General features: G+C 50.2%; 1 protein-coding gene and 1 long non-coding RNA gene across 5 annotated transcripts in view; one reads left to right on the forward strand and one right to left on the reverse strand.

The window, feature by feature from the left end:
- LOC125135363 (uncharacterized) overlaps positions 1-12,498 on the reverse strand; it is a 32,351-nt gene extending 19,853 nt beyond the window's left edge. Inside the window, exon 1 of the long non-coding RNA XR_007136950.1 lies at positions 12,009-12,498. This is a non-coding gene — a long non-coding RNA (uncharacterized LOC125135363). The remainder of the gene's footprint in view (positions 1-12,008) is intronic.
- The window catches only part of TDP1 (tyrosyl-DNA phosphodiesterase 1), an 85,404-nt gene extending 70,058 nt beyond the window's left edge, over positions 1-15,346 (forward strand). For all 4 annotated transcript variants that reach the window (XR_007136949.1, XM_047795430.1, XM_047795433.1 and 1 more), the window contains 2 exons: positions 8,045-8,153; positions 14,967-15,346. Coding sequence is in view for 3 of the 4 variants with exons in the window: in XM_047795430.1 (XP_047651386.1) it covers positions 8,045-8,153; positions 14,967-15,040 (183 nt within the window). In the remaining variant the exon portion in view is untranslated. The remainder of the gene's footprint in view (positions 1-8,044; positions 8,154-14,966) is intronic.
- Positions 15,347-16,208: the final 862 nt, after the last annotated feature.

Consider the following 16,208-nt stretch of genomic DNA (forward strand, 5'->3'; position numbering starts at 1 on the left):
AGTTTGCAGTGTGGACGGGTTCCCTGGCGCCGTTTTGTTGACACTAACACACACTCACTCACTCTCTTCCTCTCTCTCTTCCACGGGGTGCTGCTGCATGACATGCAAATGCCAATCCCTGCATATTCATTTACTGTCTTTTTTTCTTTGTTGTTGTTGTTGTTTGTTTGTTTTTTGTTTTTGTCTTTTTGCCTTTTCTAGGGCCACACCTGTGGCATACGGAGGTTCCCAGGCTAGGGGTCTAATCAGAGTTGCAGCCACCGGCCTACACCACAGCCACAGCAACTCGGGATCTGAGCTGCATCTGTGACCTACATCACAGCCCACAGCAACACCGGATCCTCAACCCACTGAGCAAGGCCAGGGATCGAACCCACAACCTCATGGTTCCTAGTTGGATTCGTTAACGTTACACTGCGCCCCAACGAGAATTCCTCATTTAATGTCTTAAAATTTTCTATACTGGTCGTAGTCTTACAGTGGTTACCGAGGGGAACACAGTTTGTTGTAAAAGGCCCAGTGTGATCTCCTCCTTTGGGTTTCTGTCTTCAACACCGTCAAGATGTGCCTTTTTAAAAAATAAGTTTGCCTATACATTTGCCAAAGACTTTTTGCCTCACTTTTGTAGTCATGCTTCTAACTGGACAGCAGGCAGAATCCCATTTCTTGAGATCAGCCCACCCTTGTGGCTCTGGGCAGAATTCCATGTCCGAACCGGCCACGTGTCTGAGTTATCATCAACCAGAATTGCCACTTTGGTCCTTCACCAGTGGGCCATCCCGATCTTTGCATTCCTGACTGCTGGCTAGAAGCCAGCATTGCAGACGGTCGAATTTGGGGCCCAGGGCAGCCATCTCCAGCGCGGTAGAGGTGGTCACAGGGGAAGCCCCACTGCCCCCATAAGGGCCAGTCACTCAGGGCCTAGTGGCCACGGGAAGTGACACTCTGGCCTCCTAACTGTAGTGGGCAGAGAGCTAGCACTTGCCCGATTGCTAGTAATGATGCCATTTGAAACTTCTGGGACTGATCTGGAGGCCACTAAGTCCTTGGGAACTAGATATTTATTTGTTCCATTATTCCTGCTGCTGTTAAAATGAATGAGTCAGTATACACATCACGTTGAGGTCAAATTAAGTTACCATAGAGCGTAGTGTCAGTAGCTTTCCCTCTGACTAGGAACACTTTCAGGAGCTTTGGGAATTAACATCGAGGTGCATTTGACTGTGTGCCCAGCACTTAGCTGTTGTCAATTACACAGTAGGTGCTTATTACATTTTTGTTAATTTTAATCAAAAAGTTTATTCTTTTTTTTTTTTTTTAATATCCACCGGTAAAGCATATGGAAGTTCCCAGGCTAGGGGTTGAATCAGAGCTGTAGCCGCCAGCCTACACCACAGCCATAGCAATGCAGGACCTGAGCTGCATCTGTGACCTACATCACAGCTCATGGCCACACTGGATCCTTAACCCACTAATCGAGGCCAGGGATTGAACCCACATGCTCATGGATACTAGTCAGGTTCATTACCGCTGAGCCACAATGGGAACTCCAAAGACCTTATTTTTTTGTTTATTTTTTGGTATTTTTGTCTTTTGAGGGCTATGTCTCCATGGCATATGGAGGTTCCCAGGCTAAGGGTGGAATCAGAGTTGTAGCTGCCAGCCTACTGCCCGGCCACAGCAACACAGATCTGAGCCTCATCTGCAACCTACACCACCCCTCACAGTACCTTCGGATCCTTAACCCACTGAGCAAGGCCAGGGATCGAACCTGCGACCTCATGGTTCCTAGTCAGATTCGTTTCCACTGCACCTCAAGGGGAGCTCCCAAAGACCTCTTTTTTTTTAATGTCTAACATCCACGTATCAACTTTATGCTTTTTGAGTTGTCCCTCTAATTTAGGTATATTTAACTTTTAGATTAGACTAATTCATTTAGGCTCAAAAAGATCTCAATTTAGGAAAGATCATCTCATGATCTCCAAGACAAGTGGCTGTATTCCAAACACTTGGGCATCTACGAGCATTTCAGGGAAATGCAAGTGTTCTTTCTTAGAGCCTCATGCATTTGGGTGTTTATTGAGCACATACCTCGTCAGGCCCTGACGAGGCTGCCTGATTCTTTGCGTCTGGATTCCTTCTTCCTCTGGGCATGGTGCACACACCATCTTAGCATCAGGGTTTGGTGTCCGGATGAGGGTCCTCCCTCCCTCCCTGAATGTCCTTGCGCTTGTCCCAGGACTGAGAGCTGGCTCAGCCCCTGATGAGCCCCAGGGTCACCTGCTCTTGAGATGCCAGTTCTCTTTCCTGTGATTGGAATCAAAGATGCTGGCGCCAAATCCCTGAGAACTTTCGGTCTTCAAGGCTCTCTGTCTTTTTTCTGTTCGGGTTAAACTATTTTATAGTCCTTTTGTTGCCAAAAATGGCAGCATTCCAACAGTGGCTCTGGCTGGAAGAACCCATAAAATTTACAAGAGCAGAGTGCCCATTGTGGTTCAGTGGATTAAGGATCTGGCATTGCTCTGGCATAGGCCAGCAGCTGCAGCTCCGGTTCAGCCCCTGGCCCGGGAACTTCCACATGCTGCAGGTGCGGCCCTGAAAAGAAAAAAAGTTTTAAATAAAAAATAACATTCACAACAGCCACCAACCTAACCCCCCTCATCCGCCCGGCGCCCCCTCTGACCATCTGCGTTGGGCCCCACCCATGGGCTGGGGACACTTAGGGTTTCCTGGAAGCCACAGCTGGGCCACACTGTTTCAAATAGTGTTTCTATAATTTCTCATGTTCTCCCGCTCAGCTAATAGAGCCACGTCCTTCCACGCCACTGCTGCCACCACCCGTCCACACTCCACTGACACGTCTTATCCCATCCCCCTCCTTCTGAAGCTGTGTCTCTGCCCAGCCATCAGGGTCTGTATCTCTCTGCCTTTAAACCTCCCGTGGCTCCCTTTCCCCCACAGGACGACATCCAGTGTCCTCTGTGTGGCAGCACGGTCTGCTGTGAACTGGCACAGTGAGCCTCCAGCTCCTCTGCCCCCACTGGCTGCACCAGTCCTGGAGCCCTGTCACCCACAAGGGTTGGTTGGTGTAGGGGTGAGGTTGGTGTGGTAGCAAAAGCCATTTACTAATCGTGTGATCCTCTGCTCCTGCTTTCTGCCCAGTTAGAAACTCAGAAGTAACTCGGAAAGAGAAGGGACAGGCTATAGAGCAAAGTGGAGAGACCCCAGGGACCAAGAAAGGGAACTCGGCGTTCCCGCTGTGGCATCATGGGATCAGCAGCATCTCTGGAGCGCTGGGACACGGGTTCAATCCCCTGCCCTGCACAGTGGGTTAAGGATCCAGCGTTGCTGCATCTGCAGTGTGGGTTGCAATTGTGGCTCGGATCTGATCCCTGGCTTGGGAAGTCCATATGCCGCAGGGTGGCCAAAAAAGATTTTTGAAAAGGGGATGCTCCTGGATCATGGAGTTTGAAGATTTGGGGACCTCAGATCCATAGGAACCAAAGTGACAGCAAGGATAGTGTTGGTTGTGATCCAGCTCACAGACAGTTAGACCCAACCTGTTCCTTTACTTCTGTGCCTGCCTTTTTCCATCTGGGACTTGGGGACAAAATAGGATCATTTGAGAGTGAAGAGTAAGTGTTGACATCAGCGCCTGATACTTAGCAAGTGCTGAGCGCAGGTTACAGGGCCCACTACCAGGAGCAGCTGCAGGACGTAAACCAAGCTGTTCAGCAGAAGGGGAGGCTGAGACCGAGTCTGGAGTGAACTGAAATCTTGATGTCACAGCCGTGGCATCACGCTGTTACTTCTTCTCCCAGAGTGCACTGCTCCTTGCTCACACTCTCAGCCCCTTGCTGCTCAAAAACCCATCCTTCTCGGCCCCTGGGGTTTACCCTCCTCCGAGAAGCTCTTCCAAAGCCCCGACCTGGAGACAAACACAGTTGATCATAAACTTGAAGGGGGACCAGAGAGCCCCCCCTTCCAGTAACTCACTTCCTCATCAATCAGTCCATCTTTGGTTAAACATGCTCCTTCTGGAAGGTTCATTGGTTTTACCCAGGAAAATTTGATAGCTTGGCCAGGATTTTACTACTGGAGGATGCTTCTCGGTTAGAGGCAACTAAAAAAATAAATTGTATCTCTAACTGAAATATGACCCTGTTCCTGGTTCTCTGTGATTGAGCTAAGCTGCCAGACCTAATCTGTCAACAGTGAGAACCAGCTCTCTGCCTCCCAGAGCTGATGACGGGAAAAGCCAGTAATTTCTCATGTGTGATTCATGTCCACCCTCTCACCTGGTGTTTTCTAAATGCATTGTCTTAACTGTCTTTTAAGTGTCGGTGCCTGGGAGGGTGCCTGCCTCTGTTTTGTAAAAATGCCACATGGTACCACTGTGATATATAAATAATGATAATTAGAAGACAGCCTCAAATTATTTGACATCCAGATTGAAAGGGAAAGTGGTACTTTTTAAAATACATACATAATACCCTAGAATTTGAATCAGAAATGGCGTTCAAGAATAAAAAAGCATGTTGCTTCCTGTCAGACATAGATGGCTCCAAACTTCTCGTATGCGAAGTCGGCCACCACAGCATGGCACCGCGGAGCCTCATAAAGACTCATATTCCTCGCTAGGTGCCTTTAAAAATGACCCTAGTAAGCCAGGAGTTAAAGAAGAGGGAAGGCATTTTTGCCTGAAACTCTATAAAGTATTTGGTAATCGTTACATCGGCATCATTTCCCAACCCCTGGCCTCTTTCCCTTTGAGAATGTCGAGAGCCAAGATTGCCGGAATTTGGCTCCTCCTGTCGTGGCGCCTCTTAAATGTGCAGGAAATTCTTCCCTTGTCTTGGCTCCTGGTGGATGAACGTGAGACCGTTCGCTTGCTTAGTGGAAGGAACATAGGACCAAAAATCAGAAAGGCAGGGTTAGTTTCTGGCCTTGCTGCATCATAGCCGTGGGGCCTCGGGCAAATAGCCTGCAAATTTCTTCCCTCCTCTGCACAGTAGGAGTGATTGCATCACCTAGAACACCCTGAGAATGCGTCTGTTATATGGATTTACTGTCACTCGCAGTCATTGCTCTAAATAACTTAACCTCACCATAGCCGTGTATGTACATAGATAAGGAAACCCAGGCCCAGAAAGGTTAAGGAACTTGCCTAGAGTCACACAGTAATTAAGCGAGATACAAAAGTTAAAAGATGACCAGGATTGTCCCCAGATCCGGAATGTGTTGAAGGTAAGACCCAAGGAGGGACACCAGTGCTGACTGTGCAGAAGGTGGTCCAGCAGCCCACTAGGGACGGAGGAGGGGTGGGGCAGGGCCGGCCGCAAAGCCCTTGCCTTCAGGTCCCTGGTCTCTGTGTTCCCTCCCTGCCCTGCCCTGCCCTCAGATGTCCCTGCCTTTTATCACCTTTTCCTTCCATCTCTTTCAGACCTGATTCTTTCTTTCCGTTGCTCATCCACATCCCCTCGCTTACATCTCATCGTTCGTCGTGATACTTATGCTCGCATCCCCTTTCCTGTCTCCTCCATCGCGCGTTCCTGTCTCGGCAGCTCTCAGCCTTCTGGCTCCGACGCCCCCGGGTCCGATCCCCGCGCCAGTCTGCCTTTACAGAGGCGCTTTTCTGTTCAGAATCCTCCTGCAGCTCCTCACTGTGTGTCCGAGTAAAGACCACGCTCTAACCAGGGTCCCGTGACACCCCGGGTTGTGAGGGGAGGATAACCAGCTCAAACCTGCTTCAGGCAGGGCTGAATCCAGGGGTGGAGGCGGTTCAGTTCTGAGGCCCACTTCTGTGGAAGGACATGAGGCCCCACCCCCAGCCCCCGCAGCTTAGGGCTCACACCTCAGCAGCTCCCCAGAGAAGGATGGTCTCGTCTTTGACCCCTGACTCGGGCCACATGCCCATCCCAAGTCACTGTGGCCGGGAGATGGGCCTGATTGTACAGGTAGAGCTGCAGGCGGCCACACGCTTCCACACAGAACCCACTCCAGTCTGGCTGACTTTCTGCCCAGTGTCCCCAGCCCTCTCCTCGCCACCCCTGTGGGAGGCCGGCACTATGCTTTCCCAGCCCTGCCTTTGGTAAGGCCAGTCTCTCCATATTTGTTTCCTGCCAGCTCTCTGTTTATCAAAATGGTAGCCATTTTCAAGGCCTAGCAAAAATATTTACCACAGAGCCTTTTCTTAACCAGCCTCTGCTAAGAGGTCATTTCGGCCTTTTCTGCCCAGAGTTTGCGCCAGGCATCTGTCCCATGTCGCCTTTTGCCATGCCTCTAGCCACTGCCTTGCAAGGTGCTGTCACCCATACCTTCCTGTGGGTCTCACCCGCACAAAGCACTTCACTGCATCTGCTTCTGTGCAGCCTTCTGTCAAGTAAGCAGGGGAGGTGCTTTAATCCCAGCTCGGACCCCAGCCATGCACCAGGACTGGTGCTGGGTGCTGAAGTGAGAAACGGTAATATGATAACGTCCAGAAGCTTATTACTCCAGTTTTACAAATGAGGAACTTGAGGCCTAATGAGTAAGTGGTCAAGTGTCTCACGAACCGTCTTTTTTTAGTTTCCACAACACGCAAGATGTGCCCCGTCTCGGCCTTTGCAGATGCTGTCCCCTCCCCCTGGAATGTCATGATTTCTCCTCATCTGACCAAACCCTACTCATTTTTCAGAGTTTAATTAAATGTCACTTTTTTGAGCTCCCTGGTGGTCTAGCAAGTTAAGGACCTGGCATTGTCACTGCTGTGGCTTGGGTTCTATCCCTGGCCCAGAAACTTCACCATGCCGTGGGTGTAACCCCTACCCCCCAAAAATCACTTTTTTAGGGAGCCTTCTGAGTGTCCCCTGCCCCCAAGTCTAAAACAGGCCTTCTCTTCCCTCCTAGTCTTCCTCTGCTTTTCTTCATAGCATTTATCACAAATGGAAGCTCTTTATCTCCCTTTCCTACATTCATTTGTTTAACGTCTCCCCACCAGACTGGACATCCCACGAGGACAGGGCTCGTGACTGTTGTCGTGGCTCCTGTACACTCAGTGTCTGGCACCTGTTCTGGACGCAGAAGAGGGACTCAAGAAATAATGTGTGGCATGAACAAGCCTTTCACAGAGCCCGTAGCTGCCAGCGCAGAGGCTCGGCTCAGACTGACCGAAGCCCAGGTCCACACAGCCCTGACTCTCCCCGCAGTCTCCACCGCGCCCGTGAGCAGCTCCCCTACCAAGTTCAAGTTATATGATCCCCAAGTTGAGCCCTGTGTTCCTAGCTCTTGGTGTGGGTTCCTAAGGCATCAGCACCATTTGACATGGGGGTATTCAGGAAAGAAGGACGGATACGCATGTGGAAGGTGGCCAGAGGCCCGGGGGACAGCCTTGCAAAAACAGTGCCAGGATTATACGAGAGGAAGGCCAGGAGGTCACATCGGACACCCGTGCTGCTGTCCAGGTCCTATGTGAGGAGGCGGTGGCACTTTATACATCAGCCTGGGTGTGGCACCTTAAATTTGCACCCTCATGAAGTTAATACTAGCTGACTCTGGAGTTCTTGGGATGAACCTTCCATTTTGGTGGGTCTTGAAGAGTTCCCCCTTCTGCATTTCTATCACGTTACACTGAAACACTTTGGTTTTACATGAAAGCAACCCTTATTCCTCACCAGAGGGAGCAGCCTGTTACTATAGCAATAGTGAAAGTATTTCGAGGTATTTTTATTCAGTGTCTTCTACACACTCCCTGCAAACTGTCCATAGAGGTTAGTAGAAATGGGCTGTAACATCCGAAATTGCTTTCCTCTTTTATCTCTATATCCTTTATTAAACTTCTGCAAACTTTGCTGTGTAATTTGTTTCCTGAAATTTGGACCTCTTATTTTTAGGAAAGAACAATTTGGGGAGGGTTGTAAATATGTTTGACTTAGCAAATGTCAAAAAATAGCTCTGAAATAATAACCCGAATAGCTCTGGATTTTGTTGTACCATAAAAAATAATTGCTTCTTGAGATCTTTTTCCAGAGGATGGGATGCAATTAGAGATTCTGTGTGTCTGCAGGGCCTGGACAGCTTCAGAGTGAAGCAGAAATTCTTCTCAGGGAGCCAGGAGCCAACAGCCTCCTTTCCTGTGCCGTATGATTTGCCTCCAGAACTGTATGGAAGTAAAGGTGAGACACGGGCGAAAGAAAACCACAAGTGTATGTACCAAAGCAGGGGAAGCTACTGGGCTCTCAGGGGGAGCCTGGCTCATGGAATGCCCTGGAAGTGCAGGTTTGCAAATCCCCTTCACTGGCCCGCGTGTGGCCACTGGAGCCACAGTTCTCAAACTGGTCCTCGAAAAGCTTCTTTGATTTACATGGGGTTTTGTAGTCATTGATATTTATCATGTCAAATTAAAACCAATGCATGTTTAAACATTAATTTATTTTAAAATAATAATGAACCCATCTATGTATTTAAAAATATAGTAACATGACTGTTCCCAAAAGTAATTAGTGAGGCAGATGGCATTGTTTACATGTTTGCAGACCCCTTTATTCTCTGGATTCTCAGAGCTGCTCTGTTGTGGTATCACACCTGTCGTGTAGCCTCTGTACACTCGTGTGAAGGTGACAAATAGTGGTTTAATGTTAGGATGCCAGTAATTTGGACTTTACAGGCACCCTCCCCCCACCAACCCCTTTAAAAGAGAGTCCCCAGGGAGTTCCCATCATGGCTCAGCGGTAATGAAGCTGACGAATATCCGTGAGGATGAGGGTTTGATGCCTGGCCTTGCTCAGTGGATTAAGGATCCTGCGTTGCCATCAGCTGTAATGTAGGTTGAGGCGCAGCTCAGATCTGGCATTGCTATGGCTGTGGTGTAGGCCAGCAGCTACAGCTCCAATTGCACTCCTAGCCTGGGAACTTCCATATGCCGCAGGTGCGGCCCTAAAAAGACAATAGATGGATGGATGGACGGACGGACGGACGGACGGACGGACGGGTGGGCAGGCAGGCAGATAGGAGGCCTCCAGGCCACACTCTGCAAACTGCCACCTGAGGCTGGGACTTGAAGGGCAGTGACCAAAAACACAAGAGAAAGCCAGTGGCCACCGGGCTCAGGTCACCAGAGTGGTGGAGGAAGGCTGCCTGGGGCAGGTGGCATCACCTCCATCCTGTGGTCTGCCAGCTGCAGTGCTGCTCTTCCCAGCCCCAGAAAGTCTGTCTTTGAGGCGAGTTCTTATTTGGCCAGATTCCCACAGGAGGAGTTGTGTATTCGGACAAACTTACTACTTTTAAGTGGTGGATTCTCACAGCACCACAGCCAGCAGATCTTCCCCAGAGGGTGGAGCCTCTGCAGATAGCCAAATTATAATCTGTGAATCTTGAGTGAAGGCTGAATGTGAACAGAGCAAATCTGGTTTTTGATTGGAAAGTTTGAATGACATCACGCCATTAAATATTCCAAAACCTCAGACTCCTTCCCAGAGCCTGCCTGGCCCAGCGGCTCCCTTCTTTCCCTGGACAGTGCTCCTTGGACTCTAGCTGCTTCCCTGCCTTGATTGCCCTCTTGGCTTTCACTGGGACCAAACCCGCCCTTCTAATGGACCCTTTTCTCTGATTGTATTGGCCTGTCTGACTAAGTGCATCCTGCCCCCTGCAGGTGACTTCATCTCTCTGATAGTCGGGTGGGCACTAAGTTTCAGAAGGCATTCTTGTTCCCTTCTTTCCAAGCCCTGTGCATTGTTCTGAGTCTAAGTGTATCGTAAATTCACACACCTTCATTTTTCACTAGCACATAGAGGTTTTACCAGAATTTCAAGGCATCCGCGACCACTCCTCCCCAGCCCCAACACACAGGTGGAAAACACTGCACTAAAGCCAAGCCCTGTTTATGCGCCAACCTGACAACTTACTAAGTGACCTCAGGCAGTGGTTTGCTTTCTTTAGGCCTTGGTGTCTCTCTTTGCAAAAGGAGAAAATACGAGTGCCTAGCCCCCTGTCAGAGGGTGACTGAGAGGAGGACTAGACCTAGCACCCAACCACGTCCCGCTCAAATACTGTCAGCCATAGTTTCTGTTATTTGAAACGTCCAGTTTGGAGTTCCCGTTGGGGCTCAGCGGTAACAATCCCAGCTAATATCCATGAGGATGTGGGTTCATTGCCTGGCCTTGCTCGGTGGGTCCACTCGGGTGTTGCCGTGAGCTGTGGTGTAGGTGGCAGACACTGCTCTGACCTGGCATGGCTGTGGCTGTGGTGTAGGCCGGCAGCGGCAGCTCCAATTTGACCCCTAGCCCGGGGACCGCCGTGTGCCGCAGGTGCAGCCCTGTGGATTGCCATTCGTTCCTGCCCCTCCCCTTAGTGAACTGATGATGGGAGAGCCTGAGGCTTATGCGGGACAGTCCCCAACCCTGGACTGACTTGACCCCGTCACCTTCCCTCTTCCAGCTTGTGCTGCACCTTTGTCTTTTCTCCCTTTTTTTTTTTTTTTTTTCCAACCTGAGTTCTCCTAAATCAACACACTGGAGGCAGGAGCTAACTGCGATGGCCTCAGGCTTAACCTCTGGGGTCTGGCCTTGGGCCTACTGCCCCCAGCCTAGAACCTTGATTGGAAGTCTCCCCAGTTGCTTTAATGCTAATCTCCAAAGGACTTTAAAAGCAAGAAAGGAAGAGATAGAGGAACTTTTAAAATATCCTGAGGTCTAGAGTTCCTGTTTTGGCGCATGGGTAAGAAGCCAACTGCGTGACCTCAAAGGCGCAGTGAGTTTAAGGATCCGGCACTGCCACACCTGTGGCATAGGTCACAGCTGCAGCTTGGATTCAGTATCTGGCCGGAAATGCCATAGCCGCAGGTACGGGCAGAAAATAAAATATCCTTAGGTCCCCTCAGTTCCAACAGAAAAGGGATTTCCAAGAACTTAAAAGTTAACAACTAGGTAGAGTCTTGGACCTGTAATGAAAATGGTAAGCCTTTTATCTGGACAACAAGCAGAATTTTTCTTGTTTAGCTGAGTTTTCTATTTTTTACACACTTCCTTTGAGATATATTTGAGGGAAGAGTTCCCACTGAGGCAGAGCAGGTTAAGATCTGGCGTTGTCTCTATGGCAGGGCAGGTGCTGTGCCCAGCCGCGTTAAGGATCTGGCATTGCGGCAGCTGTGGCTCAGATTCGGTCCCTGGCCTGGGGAATATTCACATGCCATGGGTGTGGCCATTTAAAAAAAAAAAAAAGCCATCTACAAGAGATTGGAGCATTTTAATTTTTTAGCGGTACTGTTTTAACTTCCACATTGCTTTAGTAGCATGTAGAATAATGACAGGAATTCAGATACCACCATTTCCTGTAAAGGCATCATTCAGGGGAGTCATGTGCACTATAAAAAGGCATTTTGCCAAGATTTGGAAAAGTTGAGTGGTTAAGAACCTTTTAGAAGCACTTTGTTTGCAGAAGTAATTTTCAAGTCACTCTAATATGTGTAAGATCTTGTTCAGTATTTTTTGTGTAAGTCAGCAGACTATATGAAAAGCTTAGCAAAGAAATACACTGCTCGGAACAAATCACACAGTTCAATACAAGAGATACCAAGAAATTGATCAACTAAAGCAAAGACTCAACAACAGGTGTACCTGCTTCGTGTAGTGCTCACCTCTTAGTCTCTCAGCACAGGTGTATCTTGGAGAACCTCCTGTGCGCAGGCACTGGTTAGCATTCAGAATGGATCAGTGAACCACACACACAAAGCCTTGCCCAGCTCGAATTTATATCACTCCTCTCATGAAAAGTTACTTAACCAAACACATTTTTCTGATAGGAACTGCATTTTTCAAAGAAAGCTCTTACAAAGCAAAGTCACCATTTTAAATCGCGCTCTATACCACTAGCCTGTGCGCTGTAGCCTGGAGGGCCGAGTTCTGGGATGACAGAGGTGTAAGATGCACGCAGTCCCTGACCTCAGAGACCTGCAGAGACCCTCTCCTGCCCTCCCCGCCTGCCCCAGGCTGGCCCCTTCCCCGCCCCTGCCACGGCCCGCACGTAGGTCTCACCTGGGCTGTGCTGCCGTTTCCTGGTTCCGCGCTTCTCCCCCTCCCCTTGGATGCCGAGTTCCATGTGGCCTGCCGCCAGGCTCATCTGCTGATTCCCTCTCATTTAAATCCTTCCATCATATTCCAGAAAAAAAGACCAGTTTCTCATCCCCTTTAGCCTCAGGTCCCAAGCAGATTGGGTCAAGATCACGTTTAGAACTTGACGAAGGTGCCCACCTTGACGAAGCAAGGTCACTGGGTCGCGGGGGGGGGGGGGGGGGGCGTGTTCCTGGGAAAATGCGCCAGCAGTTCCCACCTGAGGCTGGTCAGGGGCCTGCTGGCGGACTTGGTGGGGTTCAGCAGTCCAGTAGCCAGCCCCACCCGCGGGTCTGCCTGCCCTGCTGCACCTGAGCTTGAGAGGCCCTCAGCTTCAGCTAACAGTCCCTGGCATCTGACCAGCACTAAGCCGTTTCTCCGAATCCACGTGTGATTGGACCATGAGGCAGGCCGTTCTCACGGGACCGTTTAAGAGGATTGCCTAAAATGGGCTTCCATCCAGGCCGATAAGTGGTAATGCTGATGCCCGGTAGTACGGGGTGAAAAGCCACACCAGAACCACAGCCCCCCTCTTTTCCCCTCCCTGTTGGCCTTTTCTGTGGCTTTCCCCGAGGTAGCGGAGGGCCTTCCAGCAGCCTGTGAGATGCAGCCATTTGCTCATTTGTAAAGCAGAGCATCAGGGGGATATGCGGGAGGGTGGGTCCCAGGTCCTCTCTTGGTTGTTGCTGGCTATTTTTGAAGGAAAGGAGTACGGGCACCCCTCAGGATCCAAGGGGCATTGGACCCAGGACCAGCCTTGGGTACCACATCGGCAGATGCTCAGTTCCCATGGTCGGCCCTCTGTATCCACGGCGCCGCATCCCCAGATTCAGCCAACCACTCTCCCATGTACGTGTTTATTGAAAACAGTCTGCATGCAGGTGGACCCTCACAGTTCAAGGTGTTCGAGGGTCCCTGTAAATGCAGTGGTGGTCTCTGAGTTATGGGTTCTCACTGTGTGTGTCACAGGTCCTGCACTGCTGAAGAATCTAATAGCCATTCATGTAGCAAGGATGGGGCTGTCCCCTGCCTTGGAGCTGAAGCAGAGCAAATTGCAGGAAAAAGGGGAAATACAGGGACGTCCAGTCACAGAAGATGGTGTTTGCAGTGGAAGAGAGCAGGGGCTTTCTTAAGGCCAGTGAGTAGCCAGGGACTCGAGCCGTCAGCCCTGCCAGTCCCTCACCTCTTAAGAAACAAGCATGTATGGAGTTCCCATCGTGGCTCAGCGGAAGTGAATCCAACAAGGAACAATGAGGTGGCGGGTTCGGTCCCTGGCTTCGCTCAGTGGGTTAAGGATCCAGCGTTGCTGTGAGCAGTGGTGTAGGTCAAAGATGCGCCTCAGATCCCACTTTGCTGTGGCTCTGGCGTAGGCCAGCAGCAGCAGCAGCAGCTCTGATTGGACTCCTAGCCTGGGAACCTCCATATGCCACAGATGCGGCCCTACAAGGACAAAAGACAAAAAAAAAAAAAAAGAAACAAGCATGTAACACAGGCCCAGGTTTACGGCTGTCCAACAAGCTTGTTATTTAACAAGAAGTGCAGTCGCATGCTTTCCAACCATCCCAAGGCCAAAGGCAGAGGACCGGGTTCTGATAACTTGTTGCCATCTCTGGCGTGCTTTTCCTGCCCGCGCTGCTGTGTGCGTGCTCATGCAGTGATTATTCAACACAAACAGCAGGGCTACGCGGAAAGAGGGCAGATACCATTGTTTGCCAGGCCAGCCTCCAAGCTACCATGTGCCTCTGTTCAGGAAAAGGAGAAAGCCTCCCCCAGGGGCGGTTGGCAGAGCTGAGCAGCGGCTGCAGGGGGACGACCCATCTCCGCTGACCCCGCTCAGCGCTCCATTTACATTAAGCACGCAGCCCTTCAGAGCTGTTCCAGCTCAGCTCTCATATTTATCAGGGCAATAATATAGGGGAGGGGGTATTTGTAATCCTAGCAATATATTCACACTCACCCCCATCATTAGGATTCTTTTGCCATAGTTCAGTTCTGGCAGTAACAATGCATGATAAAAGCAGTTCTGATTTTTTCAATTTTTGAAACATCCCCTAAAAGGAAGGAAAGTTCGCATTTACTGAGCACTTACAACATGTCGGGGACTTTCACAGATATGCTCTCATTATGCTTCACAATAAACCTGGGCGATTGCTAATGTAATTAGTTCCCATTTCACAGATGGGGAACCTGAGGCCCAAATCCACATGCCTCCCCCAGGGTGCAGAGCAGGATGAAGGCAGGATTTGAACCTAGGTCTTCTTTGCATGCTATTCCAAGGGTTGTTGCTTCCCTCGACGTCAGTCTGTAGTCATTATACAGAGACCTCCAGACCTCATCAATCATTAGTCTTCAGTTACAGAAGAAAACCATTTCAGGGATGTGACGCTGGCCTCTGGCTTCTGTGCAGCGATGACCAGCTGAGCGCAGAAACGTGGCCCTTGACTGTAATTGTCGTGACCGTTGGTCTCTCCAGCTTAGAACAAGGGCTGCGCTGCGTTAGATTCTCTCCGTGCCGGACGCTGGGTCTTGCCTACTACGTGGACTCAGCTCATTTAATCCTCGGGACGGCTCCATGAATTAGGCACGGGTGAGGAAACCGAGGCCCAGAGAGGAGAAGGGACGTGTCAACCTAAGTGGCAAGCGGGCACTCACCCCCAGCTTCAGCCTGCTCCCACATCCACTCACCGTCTCAGTGAACCTTTCCTCCGAGCCGTTGTCCGAAAGGACCCGCTTCGGGCCAAGTTCGGAAGAGGCTCTTTATGATTTGCAGACTCTGGCCCAGGAGTCATTTTATCCCATCAGGTGACTGCATTTTCTATAATCCTATTCCAATTCAATCCTATTACTCATGTAACCTGTTTCTCCCCACCCCCACCTCCCCAGATCGGCCATGGATTTGGAACATTCCTTATGTGAAAGCACCCGATACACACGGGAACATGTGGGTCCCCTCCTGAGAGCCGTAAAGCACAGTGAAATTGAAGTGTGAAGCTGAAGCGTGAGCCATCGAGCCCCTCCCCCCGGCGTTGGATGTTCTGTTCGTACTGGATGTTCACGTCCCTTGATGAACAATGTCCCTTATCTGCCGCCGCCCCCGTCCCTCCCATAAAACCCTTTGCAGAGGTCAATTTCAAACGTAGATGTTGGTTATCCTTTGAATGGTCCCTCTTAACATTCTCACTTAAAAAAATTACATATATTTTCCTAATTCCCTTTTTTATGCTTTGGAATGCAAGCTATTAAACTTGACAATGTTAAAAGAATAGAGAGATTCAGTGATCCACTCAGTGACGCGGACTCTGAAGGTGGGGTCGGCGCCTCCAAGGTGAAGGTTGACTGTGAGTTGTGCTCTTTGTTCAGCTGAAACTGTCCAGAGCAGGAATGTGACGTCTCGGCTTTCTGAGCATGTCTCGCGTGGCTGGACAGGAGTCTGGCGTGTGTCACGGAGGCTGGCGTGGCTCCCCCCCAGTGAGCCGTCCTGACTGTCGTCACGGTGCAGCTTCACAGGACATTTCTCCACTCCTGCCCCCACCGCCCCCCCAGCCCCGTGCTGACTGCTCCCCACTTACAGGCAGACCTCCAGCCCTCTCCTCACCCATTCCCCACAACACACCGGGGTCTCCTCCAGCCCCACAAATTTCCAGAAAGCACAGCTCACAGAACTATACAAAAGCACACAAGCATTTCCCTCAGAAAATTGCCAACCTGGCTGGTGACTTAAAAGAAGTCACGTGCCATCTTGTCCCCCTCGCTCCCAAATGGTCTGCCATCAGCTTCTTTCCTGGGGTAGGGCGGGGGTGGAGAAGGGATTTTTCAAATACTTTTTATCCTCATGCTCCTGGGAGAAGGTGCCTGGTTTTTAACTGTAGTTGATAGAAATCAGCCTCAAGAGTTCACTGATTTGGGCGGCTGTGTTTTTTCTGCATAGTAATGGCAATCACTGATGTTTTCTGAGCTCTTCCTATGTTTCCACATGTATACGTAAGTGCTTATTTAACCTGTGCCTCAGCCTTCTCTGAAATAACATCCGTAAGTTCCCCCCAGTAAGCAATGGAGACAAGCTCCACTTTCCTGGGTTCTTGTGTCGAAGTTACATGGTTGCCCTTAATAGACGTTATTAATCCC

The sequence above is a fragment of the Phacochoerus africanus genome, chromosome 9 (assembly GCF_016906955.1).
Source record: "Phacochoerus africanus isolate WHEZ1 chromosome 9, ROS_Pafr_v1, whole genome shotgun sequence".
Lineage (NCBI taxonomy): Eukaryota > Metazoa > Chordata > Mammalia > Artiodactyla > Suidae > Phacochoerus > Phacochoerus africanus.